At 37.7% G+C, this 19,262-nt stretch overlaps 1 protein-coding gene across 1 annotated transcript; it reads left to right on the top strand.

The window, feature by feature from the left end:
- Nucleotides 1–1,380: 1,380 nt before the first annotated feature.
- Nucleotides 1,381–18,443, top strand: LACTB2 (lactamase beta 2). Its single transcript, XM_052787741.1, has 7 exons — nucleotides 1,381–1,593; nucleotides 2,107–2,270; nucleotides 3,580–3,703; nucleotides 5,956–6,134; nucleotides 10,425–10,573; nucleotides 12,119–12,200; nucleotides 14,929–18,443. The coding sequence occupies exons 1-7, from the start codon at nucleotides 1,472–1,474 to the stop codon at nucleotides 14,970–14,972; spliced, it is 864 nt and encodes a 287-aa protein (XP_052643701.1). The 5' UTR covers nucleotides 1,381–1,471; the 3' UTR covers nucleotides 14,973–18,443.
- Nucleotides 18,444–19,262: the final 819 nt, after the last annotated feature.

Genomic DNA, 19,262 nt, shown 5'->3' with positions numbered 1-19,262 from the left:
GTGTTCTGTTTGCCCACACAAATCCTAGAAATGGCCTCAGATCACATATAAGCATTGCAACTCTATTTTCATATAATGAAAAAGCATTTAAGCAAAAAATATGCTACCACCAAACACTTTTTTGTGCTTTGTATTGCTATGATCAACCTACAAATTTACATTTATTGTTACAGGTAATATATAGGATTTTATATAGGTATAAAACAATCAGATAATATTTGAAGTTCTAATATTGGTAAAGTTGTCCACAGTAATATTACTTCCTTTAATTTCAGGTTAAATTATCTTTATTCTTCCTTTACAGGTACTTTAAGGAAAGAACAAGTCTGCTCTAATTTCTCTAACAATGCCAGTTGAAAGGCAATTAACCAAGCATTTCAGAGGGGACACTGCAAAGCCAAACAGGTGAATTTCAGCACCTTGCAGGCTCTAGAATGAATGCTGTTCGCAAACACGGTATTACTACTTGGATGACAGTGGCAAAATTTCACAGAATCACAGAACAGCTGAGGTTGGAAGGGACCTCTGGAGGTCATCTGGTCCAACCCCCCTGCTCAAGCAGGGCCACCTAGAGCAGGCTGCCCGGGACCGTGTCCAGATGGCTTTTGAGTATCTCCAAGGATGGAGACTCCACAGCCTCCCTGGGCAACCTGTGCCAGTGCTCGGTCACCCTCACAGGGAAAAAGTGTTTCCTGATGTTCAGAGGGAACCTCCTGTGCTTCAGCTTGTGCCCATTGCCTCTGGTCCTGTCACTGGGCACCACTGAAAACAGCCTGGCTCTGTCCTCTTTGCATCCTCCCTTCAGGTATTTAAATACATTGATAACACCCCCTGAGCCTTCTCTTCTGCAGGCTGAACAGTCCCAGCCCACTCTGCCTCTCCTCACAGAAGAGATGCTTCAGTCCCTTCATCACTTTAGTGGCCCTTTGCTGGACACTCTCCAGTAGCTCCCCAATTTTCTTAAAAATCCTGAATCCTAGATAGCTCCTATATGCCATACAGGAGCATATATAGCTCTTACATACGCTGTAAGTGGGCACGTTCTCATAATAGACAGAAGATGCAGCTGTAGCTACAACAAATTCCTCCCGGCTTTAGGAAGAAGCCAGCAGAGCAGGACCTGCCTCTCACTGGGCAGCAGCGAGGCACCGACCCGTCGAAGGAGAACATCGCCTTTATTTCACTGAATTACCGCAGCGTTTGTTCCCAGAGGCCGAGTTTTAAGCGAAAACCCGCCGTGTTCCTTTAAGCGAAAACCGTGGCCGTGGGCCGGGAGGAGCCGCCTCACTGAGGGCGGCAGCCGGCCCGCCCCGCAACCGGTTCGCCTCACGACCGGGCGGAAAGCCCCGCGGCCGGCGCCGGGAGGTGGAGCAGGGGGAATAGTGGCTTCCGCCTTCCCGCCGTCGCCCGTCGGTCGCGGTGGTGGTGCGCGGGGAGCGAAGCCGGGAGTTTGCGGGGTGCCGCTGCAGCGATGGCGTCGCTACTGCCGCGCATCGAGCGGCTCTCGTCGCGGGTGGTGCGGGTACTGGGCTGCAACCCGGGGCCCATGACGCTGCAGGGCACCAACACCTACCTGGTGGGCACTGGGCCCAGGTAACGACCCTGCTCGGGGGCGGGGGAAGGGGCCTGGGCGCTGCCTCCGGCTCGAGAGGCGGCTACCGGGCTGTTCCGAAATCCCTTAGTTGGGTAAAAAAAGAGGAGGGGGGGGAAATTACAGCATTAGGTTTTCGGGACCGGCGCCCGGAGGCGGCTTGGGCAGGAGGGGTGTGTGCCTCGGCCGGGCGACTGATCGGCTGAGGCGCGGCATTCCGTGAGGGAAGCGGGTGGGGGCCTCGCCTCAGGCCTCGCAGCTCCCCGGCGGTGCTAAACGGTGGTTCCTGCGACGTGTCCGGGAGTTGCAAATGTGTGGGCTAAATTTACTATTTATCCTCCTTTGTAAATTGTTATGCCTCGGGGGTAGAGTATCACGGAGGGAAAGAGATGGCGTCCATTACTGCCACATTTCTGTGCAATGTTGGGTTCTTTCTTTAGCGCTCTTTAACTGTCACATGAGCACTCTACATTCTCTCACTGTTGGTTTTTTTTTTTTTTTTCCTCCATGTGTAGAAGAGTCCTTATTGACACTGGGGAGCCAGCTACTCCTGAATATATTGGCTGTTTAAAGCAGGCACTGTCAGAGTTCAGCATCTCAATTCAAGACATTTTAGTGACTCACTGGCATTATGATCATAGTGGTGGAATACCTGATATCTGCAAAAACATCCCTAATGGTAGGCCAGAGATTTCAGATATTGTTGAAAATGTTAGATATGTGGCAAGAAAAAACTTTTACAGAGTGCTTCTATGCAAATCAGCTGGATTATTGTTCTGGAACCTCCATATAAACTACATGTAATTTCATGATACTGTTACAGTGCATAGGATGAGAGCAACGAATAATCTTGATATTGTAGTTGTAGACTACAGTTTTTCTTCAATACCTGTGCATATCTTCATAGTCAATTTTTCTTATGTGTGATTAATAAGAACCTGGATTACCATCAGCAGTTTACATGATATTAAGAGATTTGAGAAAAACTTGAAACTCCTTCCTTTCTACATTGACAGTAATGACAAATTGACCATTATTTTCACTTGTGTAAAAACAATAAATAATTTAATCTCTGAAAAAGAAACATGCATAACTTTGAGATTCCTTACACAGACCATTATAATTGGTGACAAATTCATAGGCCTCATATCATGAGGGGAAAGAGGGTAGGGCAGTCTGCAGGTAAATTCTGATCTGAAAATGTGTATTTCATGTTGATAAACAGTAAGGGACATTTCTGCTTTAGTATCTGGGAAGAGAATAAGCAGTATGGGTAATGTGGTTCTTAGTGTTGTTGGACTTCATCACAAACTTTGTCACAGGCTTTATCAAATTTTGTAAAGTTGCCAGGTGCTTATCTGCAAAGAAGCCTGGGCACTGCTGAAAACAACATTGGTGTCTGTGAGGGTTTTGGTCTTGTCAACCCATGAGCATGGTTGTAAAGACTAGCAAGGGATATAAATACCTTTCTGGGTTGCTATCCATAGCTGTTCAGCCAAGGCATTCACAGTTCATGCACAGTTCAGAATGATAGGTGCTGAGGGAAGTTGCAGGTAAAAAGCCTCCATCCAGTGTTAGGCAAATGTTGAATGGTGCTTCTATGAATCATCATGCAGAACTTGAGCACAGAAATCTTAGTGGTGTTGTAGAAACTTGGGGGTTTTGGCTCTTGATGAGTCAAGAAGGAACATTTGTAAAATATAATAATTGCTGATGTTATTAATTCACTTGTGCTTTTTTTGTCTTCAAAACTACTGCTGGTACAGAGTACAGTATTCAGGTTCAGTGGCTTTCACTATTCCGTGTTTGTGGCTCTGGAATAAAGTTCCTTTGTAAACATAAAGTTACTGTACAGAATTTCTTGTGTCTAGTTTTGTATTCATACTGTGTAATAATTAATAGTACTTGTTCAAAAAGTAGCCTTTCTGTGGAATTAGCTTTGTTAGTGACAAATTCAAAACATCGTTTTCTTTGCTTTCTTTAAATAGACTCTGAATATCGCATCTGTAAGCTTCCTCGTGTCCCTCACCGTGAAGAAATAATAGAAGAAGGACGTGAATATTTTTATCTTAAAGAGGGAGATGTGATACAGACAGAAGGAGCCACACTCAGGTAAAGACCAATTTCTGCAAGTTTGCTGAATCACTTTTTTTCTTCAGAATTCTGACACATATATGTATCCTAACTTCTAATGATTGGCAATCCATACATCTAATCTTTTCAACACTTACGCATGTAAGACTTGCTATCATGATCCAGCAGGTTATGTTTATATGAAGAAATTGTTTTATGAATGAGGATTATCAGGAATTAGCCTTTGGTTTTCGGCCTCAGCAGAGAAATTAAGAATATTTCCCTGGAAAAATATTTCCTCTGGGAAACCAAATAGGATTTGACATTCTTTCTCATTACTCTTATCTAAATAATTACTACTAAAAATGACACTTTGGGGGAAGTTTATGGTAGTCTGGATGGATTATTTAGCATGCCTTTCTTTTTACTTTAAAAATATTTCCCAAGGAGACACTAAAACATTTAATACTTAAAATGTTAAATTTTAAATCTTTAACCTGTCAGGTTCTTGTAGGGTGCGAATTTGGGGGGGGTTCTTCCCAGAGGGCATATTGCCTGTCTTGCTAGCTTGAATGAGTCTGAAGCAGAAAGCCACCCTGCCTCAAACAAACACGCACACGCTAAAAAGATCTGACCATTCTGTTTCCAGAGTTCATTCGTTAACAAAGCATTACTCTTCTAAGGACAAATTCTGCTTGTTCTCCTCAGCTTCAATGTGAATTATATCCCACTTGTAGAATGTGCCAGATGGCTGATTGGAAGAAAAAATGTAAAAATAAAGAATATATTTGACCAAAAGCATTTTATTTTGTTAGTGTAAAAAAAAAAACGAAAACATGGAGAGTATTATATTGAATATTGAAGACCTATCACTACCCTGAGTGGCCCATGTTTGGACAAAAGCAATTTAGAAATGGAAAACAACTTGTTAAATTTGAATCCAAGTAAGATAGGGGTGGCACATTTTCAAGTTTGGGGTAATGCAGCCAAACTTTATGCTTGGTTAAAAGCAGGTATTCTCACCTGGTTAATTCAGTAAGCACTTAAAGGATACTCTTAGATCCACCACTGGTTCCAAAATAGCAGTATCTGCATGTTAAATTTTAGTTAGCAACCTTCAAGTTTTCAAGGTGTGCCAGGCAGTGTTGGGTTCTTTTTCCTTTGTTTTTCCATGTTAGCGGTTAAGCTTTCTGGTAAAGTTTCATCAAGAACTGGAGGATACCACTTCCTACAAAGGCAAGATGCAACCCATCAACTTGATTTTTATGCTGCCTCCAAGGGACGATGGCTGACCTGCTTTCTGCTGAACTCAATATTCAGTAAGAGCTGGAAGTCATTGCATCAGATGGTGCTGTGCTTCTGGCCTCCCAGCCCTGCAGTGACATGGCTGGGTGCAGTACATTGGCCTGTACACGGTGCTTGGCACCAGCTCTGCCAGTTCGTGATCACTGCTTTGATGCATCTGCCATTAATAAGAAGATTCTGATGAATTTCAGCAGTGATGCTGGTCTGAGTTGTGTTACTTTGTTTGAATCAGCCTCAGCATGAGGCCTTCTGCCTTTCAAAAACTGTAGTGAAATGACACTGCAGTGCAGCTCCTTAGCATCTCAGGTTACTATAGACATAGCAACTGTCCATTCACCCTTTGCTGCGTTCTAATGCAATACTCATTCAAGCTGTGGGGTGCTAAATCCTTACCATTCAGATGTTTAATGACCTGCATATAGAACAGCTAAAAGACCATGAATCCTTGTTGTATTTGACAGCTCCACTCCACTGTGTCATGGGGCTTTCAGGGAAAAATAAATTTCAGGAGACAGAACTTTATCTGGGTTGGGTCCAGAAGCTTATAATTTCCAAAAGAATTGGCAACATCATCCTTACCGTTTTTTGCTAAGTGCAAGGTGTGTGTCAAGAACTTCACACATTTCAATCTGGAAATAACATGTCAATTTTTCTTTTTTAAAGCTTCAGAGTAAAGCCCTCTATAACACAAGTTCTACATGACTAGCCAGCTCCCTTAATGCACTTCTATTATGATGTGTCATCTAAGTAAAAGCATGTGAGAGATGATGATCAGTGTTCTCTACATGGTATAAGAAAATCAACTGGGATTAGACAAAGTGATACCCTGTTTACGTCAACATTTCAGCCTTTTTTGTCTATTTTTTTGTGGTTCTTGTGAGCTACTTTCTAAGTGATTTTTATCATTCTTTGTTCCTAGCTTCTGAAAGTGAAGCATATATGCTGTATGAAAAACTTACACTTTTTTGTTGTTGTTCTTTAAACAGAGTTTTATATACACCTGGACACACTGATGATCACATGGCTTTACATCTAGAAGAAGAAAATGCTGTGTTTTCTGGTGACTGTATTTTAGGGGAAGGAACAACAGTAATTGAAGACCTGTATGATTACATGAAAACTCTGAAAAGGTTGTTACAAATGAAACTAGATTTAATATATCCAGGTAAGTGGTTCTATTTTTAACTGTTCTGTTTTACTATATAATTTTTAAATATCTCTAAGAATTTGAGAACTCTTAATACAATCAAACACCATTACTAATGTAACAGTTCAAGTTTGTTACTTAATATATGTCCACTGCTAAGCTAAGATGACTTTATAGCATGGTGGTTTGCAAGACTTGAAAATTTTTCAGTGATAGATATCTTTCCTTCCTGAGATTTCTCCATTTGAGGGTGAATCTTGTGCTTCTGTGCCCAAAGCCTACAGAGGCCAGAATCTTTCACTGTTGGAATCATAAGCAAATTTGGTTTTTTATATTACTCTATCCATGCGCCTTAATGTTACCCTGGAAGAAAAAATAATAGTTGTTCTTTTGGTCCTTTGCATCCCCACGTACACTGCCAGTGTGAGTAACCTAGTAATGTTTTTTGAGAGAGGTATCTGTCCTTTGCAGCACAGATTAATCACAAATTCATCTTGGGAAGCTGCAGAACTGTCAAATGGTTGTCTTAGTTAATGACTTAGCTTAAATTTGAACAAAAGCCAAGAGGCCAACATCATGTTCTGAAAGTTGCCGAGTCATTCAGTCTATGACTTTGCTTTAATTTTTTTCCTCTATCTCCCCCAAACCTTGGGAATGCATTTACTTTTCATATAAACCATGTGTCTATTTGACACGACTGGATTTTAAGAATTAGTTATGTAACTAAGGCTTAAGCTCATTTGCTTTTTCAGAGCTACATCTCAGGATTTTTTCTGACTTTTTCTGTTTCATCTGCTTCAACTTGTCAATCTGAGCAACGGTGTCTGCATTCTCAGTTCTGTCTTCCTCCATTAACCATCTATGATTAGCCTGCATTACCAAATCTCTTTTGTGTTCATTCTTAAAATATGCTTCTTTTGAAGTAGGTGTTCTTTAAGTGCTTTAAGATGTAAGCATTAAAATGCTGTGTAAGAAAATATCATTATAGATATTCCATGGATGTGGAGGCTGATATAGACAGAAATAGTGACTTGCTCATAGTTATTGACTTAACTACTGGTAAAACTTAAGAATATTTTAGCTTCCAGAATCTCAGTCTATTGATCAATCAACTGTTCTACTTTCTTTCTTACATACCTACAAAACACGGTCTGTTCCTCTGATTGAATTTCTGCCTTCCAAAACCCCATATATTCCAAATTCTATCAGGTTTATCAATTTTATCTGTTGTATTTCACTCTCTCCTTAATCATTATTTATCTAGATTACATATTCACCAAGGTTGAATATTTGTGCCATTTATCTGTAACTGTTTGCTACTCTGTTCTAAGTATGTTCATGCTGTACTTGCAATTAGGAAGCCAGTTGGGTATTATGCATTTTCAATGATGAGTAGCTATGTATTGAGGTGGTTTGGAACCAACTTTCTTTTTTTATCCATGCATCACAAAATGTATGTGCAATTGTGTCAAAGATAACTACTGCCCAATCAGAACAATTGTTTATACTATTGGTATGTACTACAGTAAAATGGTAACTATAGCAGAAGGTAGTTTGCTTTACCAATAAATTCTATATAAGCTCAGTACTTTGACTTTATTGCAGTTTTAGGTCTTCAGAATTCTTGAACTGTTTCTCTGTTCCCCATCCATGCTTTAGCACTGACATTGCAGCCACAGAATTAGACAGGGAGCAAGAATTTTTGTAACAAGCTGACTGCTGGCTAGGTGTGAGTAGCTGAATTTTGCTAATTCTTCCCCTTCCACATTTCTTTCTTAATTTAATGTGGAAATTATTTCAGGCACAATACTCATGACAATCTATTTGCAGCCAATAGTTGATGAGAATCCTTGGGACCAGAAAAGGGCATTTTCGTCAGCAGAGGGCTCCCCATCCTGTAATAATAAACGATGATCCTTGATAATACAGAATAAAATGGTACTGGAGTTAGGAATCTCTGCAAGATTTCATGAGCCAATTATTTTCTTCAATTTTATCCTTTGTGCTTTAATTTACTGTAAAGTAGGAAAATCTATATTACTTCACAGGGTGTTATGAGAATCAAAACTGTTTCTGATCATCTGGGCTGTACAGAGGTCTGCAATAATATGAAGCTGTCTGATACAAAGTCTAAATTACTGGAAAGAGGGTCATGTTTTGAAAGATCTATTTCACGTGCTCAGAAACACTTTACATTTATGCAGATACTAATTTATTTATTGGTGAAGTTAAGTGTGTTGCTGTCCCTGAAAAATTATGGATGGGAAAGGTCCGCATCTGGATTTAGTCCCAAGGTTTCTGACATCATTTTAATGTATGTATATGCATACACAATGGCTATGGGTCAGATGATGTAATGGATATGAAATGCCTTTAACTTTGCAAAATGTGGGTTCCACTCCAGGTACTGACATTGGTCTTGTAGTCTAAGTCAATTAAATCACTTGGAAGAGCAGAGACAGGTTTTAAGACTGCCTTGTGATTCCATGTGTGGGCCTTAATTTTGAATACTTTAATGTGACTTTTGTCATTAGATATGCAAGAGAATGGACAGTTACCATTACAGTCTCTGCTCTGTGTATCTTAATGTGTTTTTTCTAAATTTAAACTTTTGTTTTTATAAATGGTAACATATTTACTAGAGATACTGTTATATTTGTAATTTATTTTGTAAGGACCAATAGCTTCAGATTAAATATATTTGAAATCATTAAATATATGTGTATATGACAGTATGGTTTTATATTTACATGTTACATATCTTTTATTTATAATACTGTCTTTACACAAGGCAAGCTTCAGTCTATATTTAGTAATTTCAAATCTGCTGAAGTGAGTGTGTAAGTTGAGATATGCATAAATATTTTGACTTGCTGAAGGATAGATTCTTTTGACACTTTTTTATTTCACAGATATTCAAATTGTGAAAAATCAGTTGCTCTTTTTCTATAAGCTGCCTGTCCTCAGGCAAAATAAGCTCTAATTTAAAAAGCCTTAAAACTAAAACCTCATTTAGTCAGTTAACCCAAAAGCACAAGTCAAGAATATGATGATTTTTTTTTTAAAATAGTCAGAGAACCTCAAAAGAAACTGTCTGATTTGGATTATACCCCATAACTTCTAAAAGAAAGCTAGGCTTTTTTACAGTAGTTTCTGTTCTACTCATTTTATAAATTACTTGGAGTTTAGACTGGCAGAGCTGGAAGTTGCTGCTGCTACTTCAGGTGAGGTATACAGGCAAAGAGACAGGAAACCTTGCTATAAAAAGCATGTGACAAATATTCATGCAAGTAAATTTCTCTATAGGTAAAATATTAAGTTTAATTTCTATGCATGTAACTCTCATGTCTGAAAAATATTTTCATTTCTTCTGTCATTTTAGTGTATCATGAGGCAGCATTTGATTTTTCTACAATTAGTGCTTTACCAATTAAGCCTTTTTCTGATTAGATTCAAAGACCTTTCAGTAAGTTGAACATTTCTGATCTGCCACACTAAGTCCAGAAAAAACCCATGTGTTTTGTTTATTAACCAGCCAGACATAAAATGATCTACATATAACCTTCCTTGTGCATTGTTTATTCCTGCCCTGACACATTCCAGTTGGCTCGCTGATTTGTCTTCTATTAATTTTTTTGATCATATTTATGAAAGCATGTTCTTAAGGGAATAAAGTACAGTATGTCACAACTAAAGATGTTACTTCCCTCACCTGTGTTTGCTAGATAGCCCCACAACAGGACAGTACTACATGTGTCCTTTGCCTCAGCTACTACTGTTCAAAGACCAGTATCGGTTTAAATCATTGGTATCAATATCCTTTGGGGAGAGTGAGACAGGCACATAGAGGTAATAATGATCTGAATCTCATCTTTAAAATCCGTTCAGCAGTGAACTCTTCCGTTTTTTAATGGCCTAAAGTAGTCTTTCCTTGCTTTCCTTATTCCATCTGAAGTATTCCCTTTCCCCATTCAGACGTCTCAGATCCTAATTCTTCCTTTCCATCTTAATGCTTTTTAATTGCAGACTGTGATGCAGACATGCAAACTTAATTTTGGCCTATTAATGCGCAAGAAGAACCCCAACCCAACCCAAACCAAAAAAACCTGCAACCAGCCAAAAAACATGCAAAGAGCATCCTACAATTTAACATCAAGGATACTCTGACAGGGTGGTACATACAGGTGCTACTCCTTTCTTATGACTTTTAAGTCTACCAGAGTTTATATAAGAATGATTCAATTATTCAACAGCATACTTAATTTCAAATTTAAGTAATAGTGCTCTGGTACATGTGTTTTGATTTAGGTCATGGCCCAGTAGTACGTGATGCAAATACTAGAATCCAAGGCTACATTTCTCACCGAACTGCACGTGAACAGCAAATTCTAAATGTTTTCCAGACGAATGCTGGAAAATCATATACATCCTCGGAGCTTGTAAAGCTAGTATACAAGGTAACTGTTGATTAAAATTTTTTAGATCAAACTAAAGAAAATTGAGGTTATGTTCATAAAATTGTATGTAACAGTTTAAGTATTTGAGTGAAGACCATGGTGGCTTTTTAAAAGAGAAAAAAAAAAATTCTGCTTGTTCAGAATTCATATATGACTGTGCATTTAAATTGTATTGTTTAAGCACTTCATTGGAGTGGGGCCCAGGTGATTCTTACAAACTTTTTATTTCACTATCTAGATGGTCCTAAGCACAGTTTCATAGGGCCAAGCAAAAATAAAGTTGTTGTGCTTGGTTCTAAGTGAAAAGTATGAGATGACTGTTAATTGTTGATTTGTCAAAGTGTGTTTGGAGTCTCCTGAAAGATGGGTTAAAACTTCTAGTTCCTGATTTATAAGTCTGCAGGAGGGTGCAAGTGAACTGCAGTTCCACAGAGGTGGATATTGCGCTCAGAAGTTGGGTAGCTTGCGTGTGTTATTAGACAGGCGTAAGTGTACTTTTTCGCTACTTCATCATTCTTCATGTAACCTCGGTAATTTGTACACGTGGTATGAGAGTTACACCTCCTAGGAAGTAGAGATAAAAGAGATGCAGCATTTGCTTCAGAGGAAGATGTCAAAGTTGCCAGTGGCTGTGGTTTGTGAACAGGTCTGTAACAGCTTCACAACTCATTTTTCATGGTTGTGCTGATCTCCAATTTCCAAAAGAATGGCTGTGTCATATTGAACATTTTGCTATGCTGATGTACCATTACCTGTGGCTGTTTAGCTCCTGCAGTTTTCCTGCCTGAACGATTACAGTTTTTAAGTATACAGCCATTCACATGTTCGTGTAAATCACAAACCACTTGTCCTGTCACTATATGATAAGAATTTTTTAGTACTACTAAAGCTTTCATATTATGAAAAAAAAAGTAATCTTTCAAAGCTTTTTAAAGATTCACAATTTATTGAGCTACTTTTCTAGTGATTTTCAAAAAGAAGGCTTTACTTTTAGGATGATAGAGCTAGAGAGGGGGATTTTGAGAAATGCTATTGGTTTTTACCTAATGAGCATTGGAAAATTTTAAGAGACATTTTGTCCTCCTGAAGCTGTTGTATTTTTAAATTGTTTACTCATTTACAGATACTGATTGTTAAAAGATATTTAAACCCATACAAATATTGTCATGGAATAGAAGTGATAGGTATCTGTGGAGAAATGCATCTTCAAATTTGTCTTTTAAAATGCTCAGCTACACTGACAACCCAGTGCAGACCAAGCTCAGAAGAGCACAGTCTTCTTAGGGTTGGCCAAAGTTTGCGCAATACAAATGGATAATGCAAAAAATAAGCAACATAAACAAAAATGTGATATTAGGCTACTAGTTTAACTGGTGTAAAATTGATTTACTCATTTCAGTTTGTTGTTATTATATAACTAACTGAATGTTCAACAGAGCAATTCAGAAGAGGAAAATCTATGTTAATAAACCATGAGTTCTGTATATTGAAAATAATTGGGAGATATTTAAACAAATACAAAATGCGTATTTGTGTTTCCTTTAGGACATCCCTGAAAATTTACTTCGAGCAGCAGAAAATAACCTCCTAGTCCACTTGAAGAAGTTGGAAAAAGAAGGCAAAGTGTGTAAGTTGTGGATAGAGGGGTAGAAGGAGGGTCATTTTCATTTTGATTTTCTAGGTACTGTTTCTCATATTTTAGTGCATTATTTCCTGGGAAAAAACAAACAAAAAAACCCCCAAAACCTGCAGTTAGTTTCAGTAGCTGTCCTTTGGACAATTTGAAGCAGAATTATATACAAAAAGCCTATGGTTATACAGTATTTCCAAACTTTTAGAAAATATTTTATAAAGTATTTGTGACATGCTTAGACCACACATTACTGCAATGCATATACCTTTAAATTTTTATTTAAAACATACCATGGAATACATTCCTAATGCTAGTGTTTATACCTTTGTGTATTTTCTGAAATTCATACCTAAATATGCATGTACATAGCGTTTTATGGGATTACACTTTACATTTCTGCCTTTCGTAAATGCACATTGTTGTATGTATGTGTTCTAGAGATGGTTAAAATCACTCAAGTGTAAATTTTTACAATTTCTGATTAGTACAATACTTAAGTAGAGCAACTATATTTAGTTTACTGTTTTTACATTGTGCCTTTACTTTTAGTGAACAAGGTGAGGTATTCTATTTCTGTAATGGCATGCGCATGTGGAAATGTTAATTCAGCCAGCAGCTAAGGAAAATACTTTCTGTACATTATGTAACTGCACCCAGGACTGTCTACTTACAAGTAAATAATTACACAAATATTTACAACTGTTTCAAATTTTCAGCATTTACCCACCTGAATAACAACATGAAATAAGTGTATGTTTTCCAACTTAGACCTTCTGTTTATTTAATGATAAATCAGCTGCTAGGTACTAATTGTTTGAACAATTGAGACTTAATTTTTATAATAATAATGACCTGCTTTTTATTCAAAGAAGATAGACTAGAGTCGCATGAATACAGTCATTACTGAAGTTCAGAAAATGATGTCTTTAAGCATATATTTTGCAGAATGCCATGGAAGCTTACCAGTGTGATGCTTACTGCACCAGCTTTTAAATGTGATCTCAATTCTTGGTTATTAACATATATTACTGATCTACACATTTCTCCAGTTTGGCTCCACAAGATTCCTCTGGGGTCTCAGATGCTGTTGACTATTTGTCCCTTCCCTTGACTGCCAAAGTAACTCAAGCAACAGCATTTTCTGTTTAGATGAAGTAGTGGATAAATTAACTTTCTCTTCAAAAGGTAGACTTGCAGTCTTACCTATAAAAGACCCTGTGTGTGCATCTTAAATATCCAGGAATTAATTTGTTTGAGTGAGCTAGTGACTATCATTTCTTAAGCCACGTTTTTGGTTGTGTTTTTTTTCATTTGGTTGGGGGTTTTTGTTTTGTTTACCCAAACACCCTTTTCATGCCTACTGGACAAAAATAGCTCAGTTTTCCTGAGAAATCACCTTTGAATTTTGAAGAGACAGCAAATAGGGAGCTTCAGTCAGGTATCTGTTCACAAAGTAGCAACTGCTTGAAATTATTAGAGGAGATATGATTCAGAAGAATTGCTGTGAGTTTTCTAATCCAGTTGAAGGTCCTAGTTTCAGCTGTGTGCTCCTGCTTTCCATGAAGCACAAGAAGTGCCCTTTAAAGTTTTTTTGTTTGGTTTGTTTTTAATCTTCAATTTGTGCTCACAGAGAAGAAAGCAACTTCATCAGAACACTTGGGGTTTTTCTGTGCTGATCTCTGCAGTGTGGAAACAGTTGCTAAATTTTTAAGTGCAAGCTTAGATCCAGATCTATGATAAACACTTAACATCATGTGACCTTAGTCCATTTTTCAGTTCAAATTAAGGACATCTGTTAAATAAAATTGATTCTGTTAGTTCTGAGCATGTAGCATACAAGTGCTTGAGTACTCATGGTACTTGTTCATTTGGTTTTGATACGATTGATGTCCTTCCCACATAGTCTGAGTTGCAGTATTTCAAGTTTTGTTCTCATTATGGAAGACTTGAGTTGCGGTCATAACACTCCCTGCTTAATTTTCACAAAGTATTTTTCCAAAGAAACATGTTGTCAGTATTGGTAATGAATGTGACAGGCATATTACAACCTTACAAGAGAGTTACTCAGTGTAAATTATGGCCATATGCTGTCTGCTGCAGTGATTAATTCACCACTTCATTCTAGGGATTGCAGTTTATGGTGGTACATAAGTTTCATAACTTCAATTAGGTGTGATACTGCCTTTACAGATTTGATTTTTCTCACTTGCAACAGAAAAATAATGTCTTGTGTACAGGAGCATGGCACAATATGCGCATATAAGCTTTCTCCCTTGTTTGGATATAAATATCTTCGTCATTGTTTCACATTTTTAAAACACAGCTGATGAAGAGATAAAAACAATTTGACTGTTCTTAATTCAGCAGCACAGATTTTTTTTCTCTAAAGTTCATACATTTCAGAAAATGCGACAAGTACTCTAACTCAAATTTCTTAATATCTAGAAATTTTAATATTCTGAGCTTTAACTATAGGATTATTAAACCCTTTTTTAGTAATCATTCTTTATATTGCTAGGTTACATTGTGAAACAGTTAATGTTTATCACCTTCCATTAAAACTCAACACTGGCCTGAAGGAAAGTATTCCAATAGTTTTAATAAAAAAATTACATGTATGACATACATATGCATGTACAGGTTAAGTTTGAGATAGATGCTGTATATAAATACTAGACTAAGTGTTAGCTTGTGACTAATTTGGTCTTTTTTTTCTTAACAGTACATGAGGCATCTTCCAACTTCAGATGGAGAAACAATTTATAAGTTATGCAAGATTGCTCAAGAATATTTTTAATCTGCACATTACAGCATGAAAAAATAAAATTATGATCTCAGACAATATGTAAAATAAAAACTAATTCTTCCTTTTTTTAAAGTGGTAACACAATTTTAAAGCAATGTCACAGTCGGTTAACTAATGTTTTTCATATTCTTCTTTATGGGAATTTTTAAAATGACCTGATAGGTACTGAGTTAATAAAATGGAATGAGTGTGAAGAACTGAATGTTATCTCTGCTATAAAAGACCCAGCTTTATCATCGGTGGCAGAAAACAAATAGCAAGGTCTTATAAACTTAATATTACAGTATTATAAAGCAATATTATAAACTTAATGAATCAGACATATAAAAAAATCTCTGGTAAAAAAAATTTAAAAGATGTTATTCTAAACCTGTTTTCATTTGCTTGTGCTTTACAAAAAGTTACTTTCTAGTAAGTTATCTGTACATTCTAAAAACCAAGTTATTTTTGTTAACAGATGTAAATACTGGGGTTGATATTCCTTTTCTATTTTAGCTGCCTGTCCACATCTTTGGTGGTTGCTCACTGCAATAGGATTTAGCAAACACTGAAAGTAATTCCAGACTTCTCTGGAAATGGTAGTGGAAACACCATTTCTGTGGAATTCTTTCAAAGGATTCATTAATTCTAACTAATCAGTGTCAATGCACAGCGTCGGAGCAGACACTTGCATTCTTTATCTTACAGGATTCTGCAAGAATGTGATTAAAAAGCTGTATAAATTGAGATATGTATTACACACCACATGAAGTTAAGTTTGTCTATCACTTTATAACTAACAAGCTTCAAGTTTTGCTATTAAATCCATTTAAACTACAGATATTTTAACTAAAGGTTGTATTTGGTGGTAAGATACTGTATAGTGTATTAAAATACAACATTGGAAGATTGAACTGCAAGTTCAGTTCTCTGTGTAGCTTAAACTTTCAGAATAGTGTATAAATATTTGCATTACTTGCTTTCAAATTTTTTGTGATATATACACTTCTTAATGCTAGCTCAACCTTAAAAAAAAAAAAAAATACCAAAACTACCAAAGACAAATATATGTCCCTGAAAATCCTTGAAAACCTTTCACCATTCAATCCTGTACCTTCATTTGTGAAACATGCATATGTTTGGGTATTTAAGGCATGTCTTAATAATTATCATTATTTTATGAAGTTGGTGGCATTTCTTCTAATCAGCTGAGCCAAATCCAGTACAAAAGTACTTCAAGGAACAGCAATCCAAAACTGAAATTGTATTCTGAAGTAGTAACCAGACACCTGAAGAGTGGAAATAATAACTTTCTGCTCTATAAAATGATGCTTTTTGTGAACTTCATTTATCTGATTTTTGGCCACGTCATGACTCTTGCTCACTTTCAACTTTCTGTGCAGTGCCATTTTGAGGTCTTTCCATAATTACTCAGAAGGTTTCACGTGGACTTCTTGCCATTAATAATTATTGTTTTCCTGTAGCTATTTCATGAATTTATAGTTACCTTTTCCATTGTTAGGAATGAAGAGATAATTATCAGTGTTTTCTTTTAAAAAAGCTTAATTCACATGCTCTGAATGATGTCATTTTGCTTCAGGAAAATAGAAAGATCAGTGAAATGGCACAATTTTCTGTCATGAGGTCTGAGAACATAAGCCAGCAGGAAACTCGTATGAAGAGGTGATGTCTCATTACCTTTCTGAGCCAAATAAGAAATCTGCTGTCAGGCAAAATGTCACTGAACCATTTTCTTCTGTTTTACTACACTTCATTTTTAAATACATGGAAATGGCTTTAGAATTCAGTTCAGGTATCATTGGAACTTGCAGGCAGCAAAGAAAGCAAGAAGATACAAATCAGAGAATTCTGTGCACCATGCTGTGATGCAGCAGATGCCTGACGTTCTCAAAAAAAATGAGGGAGATTGCAGTTTAACCAGACTTGTGATTAATGATTGTGTATGGTGTCTCTGGAATATTAAAAGCAGAGGTTGCACTGTTACTAAAATGTATACACAATAAAGGATACTTACATCTGCTATGATATGTTGCAAAAGTCTAAAGACTCCTTGTTGATCATGAGATTATAAGTCAGAAGGAGTGTTTATTTAAAAAGAGTGGTAACGTAAGCTATATGCCATGTATGTATAAAAAGGGGGATTAGCCAATTTACGTCCTTTGTATTGAATACATTCATCTGTGCAGAATGCATTAAAAGTTAAGAATAAAAACAAGACAAGGGGCAATTTCTGTCTCATCAAGCTAGAATGGCAAATGTCATTTGATGCATTAACTTTTTAAACAGCTGAGGACAAATTGTGTTGCCAGCCTTATTGCCAGCTAATTTGAAGATCCTGTCTTAAGAGGCAGCATCATTTACTAGGTTTAAGACCTAGGAAAGAAGTTTGATGGTAATAACAACCTTTTGGGGGTTTTCTATTCTGTTTCTTGCTAACTTCCTTACTTACACTGCATTTAAAATGTTGTTCTTGGTTATATCTTTAAGCCTGTTTGATGACGAGTGAATTCAGGAGAGGCTCCCAAGTAGGAAGGGCATTGTTCTGTTTGCATTTGTTACTGCAGGTGCAATAACATGCTTCCTACCAAATCCTCCACAGTCTTGCCATGTGAAACGGTGTATTGGGTTTGCGTGGCAAGGTTTTGGTAACAGGGGGGCCACCGGGGTGGCTTCTGTGAGAAGATGCCAGAAGCTTCCCCCATTTCAGACTGTTGGCAACTTCCTTCCTAAATGACGCAATCATTTTGAAGCCTAGTATTTCAAAATGTGGACATCGGGAAAGAAACCTGGCAAACATGGGCCAGCAACCCATTGGCAAACAGCAGACTGAGGGCTGCAGTCTCGGGTGTTTTATATTAGCCCGCTTTGCCTGAAGAGCCCTAAGAAACGTGATGCAGCAGAAGGGAAAACTCCAATAAAAGGAAGGTGTGGAAACTGTTCCGATGAGGCAACAGGTTGCCTTGTTTTCCATTTCAGTATAGTAGTTTGCACTGTATCATCAGGACAAACACAAAACCAAGTGGAAACCAAGGAGCTCTGTCCTTGTACGAGAGGACGTCGAGCCAGATGCTCAGCACTCGCTGATTATAGCTTGAGGAAAGGATGTCTTGTCCCAGTTGAGTCCTGTTTGTTATGTTCTGTGGAGATGAGATGACCTGATTTCTTTTAAAGGCTGAGGTGGGAAATAGATGCAAGACTACCTTGCAGAAAGGATTCTAATTTTTATCGCAGCCCAGTTTACTTTCTGGGTGCAGTATGTTACATCCCTGACTACACAGTATGCCATCAGGGATATACTTTCAAATTGTTATTGTTGAAATAACGTTCCTCTTACTTTAGAGTTACAAAATACTGGTGTGGCCAGGGGATGAAGAGATTTCTATGATATAAACCAACTTGGGGCTGAAATATGACTGCTTGTTCTGTTTAAACTTTTATATTTAAAAAAAAAACCTCCAGGTGTGTAAGCAAAAATTTCTGTAGCCTTTTCTGTATTTTTAAGTAACCCAGATCATCTCCAGATACCAAGTATTCCTGTCTCCCGATTTAATAAATTCATTGTGCTGGTTTCGGCTGGGATAGAGTTAATTTTCTTCCTAGTAGCTGGTGTAGTGTTATGTTTTGGGTTCAGTATGAGAAGAATGTTGATAACACACTGATGTTTTCAGTTGTTGCTAAGTAGTGTTTAGACTAAGTCAAGGATTTTCCAGCTTCTCATGCCCAGCCAGCAAGAAGGCTGGAGGGGCACGAGGAGTTGGGAGGGGACACAGCCAGGACAGCTGGCCCAAACTGGACGAAGGGGTATTCCATACCATGTGATGTCATGTCCGGTATATAAACTGGGGAGTTAGCCTGGGTGGGGGGATCGCTGCTCAGGAACTAACTGGGCATCGGTTGGTGAGTGGTGAGCAATTGCATTGTGCATCACTTGTTTTGTATATTGCAGTCCTTTTATTAGTATTGTCATTTTATTATTGTTATTACTATCATTACTAGTTTCTTCCTTTCTGTTCTATTAAACCGTCTTTATCTCAACCAACAAGTTTTACCTTTTTCCTTCCAATTCTCTCCCCCATCCCACTGGGAGGGGGGAAAGTGAGCAAGCAGCTGCATGGTGCTTAGTTGCTGCCTGGGGTTAAACCACGACAGTCCATTTTGGCACCCAACGTGGGGCACGAAGGGTTGAGATAACGACAGATCTGACCAGAGCGTGTTAAAACTAATTTGTTACAAGCATTCATTATGTTAGT

This window comes from Harpia harpyja, chromosome 5, assembly GCF_026419915.1.
Source record: "Harpia harpyja isolate bHarHar1 chromosome 5, bHarHar1 primary haplotype, whole genome shotgun sequence".
Classification (NCBI taxonomy): Eukaryota; Metazoa; Chordata; class Aves; order Accipitriformes; family Accipitridae; genus Harpia; species Harpia harpyja.
This window is presented reverse-complemented; position numbering and strand designations above follow the sequence as displayed.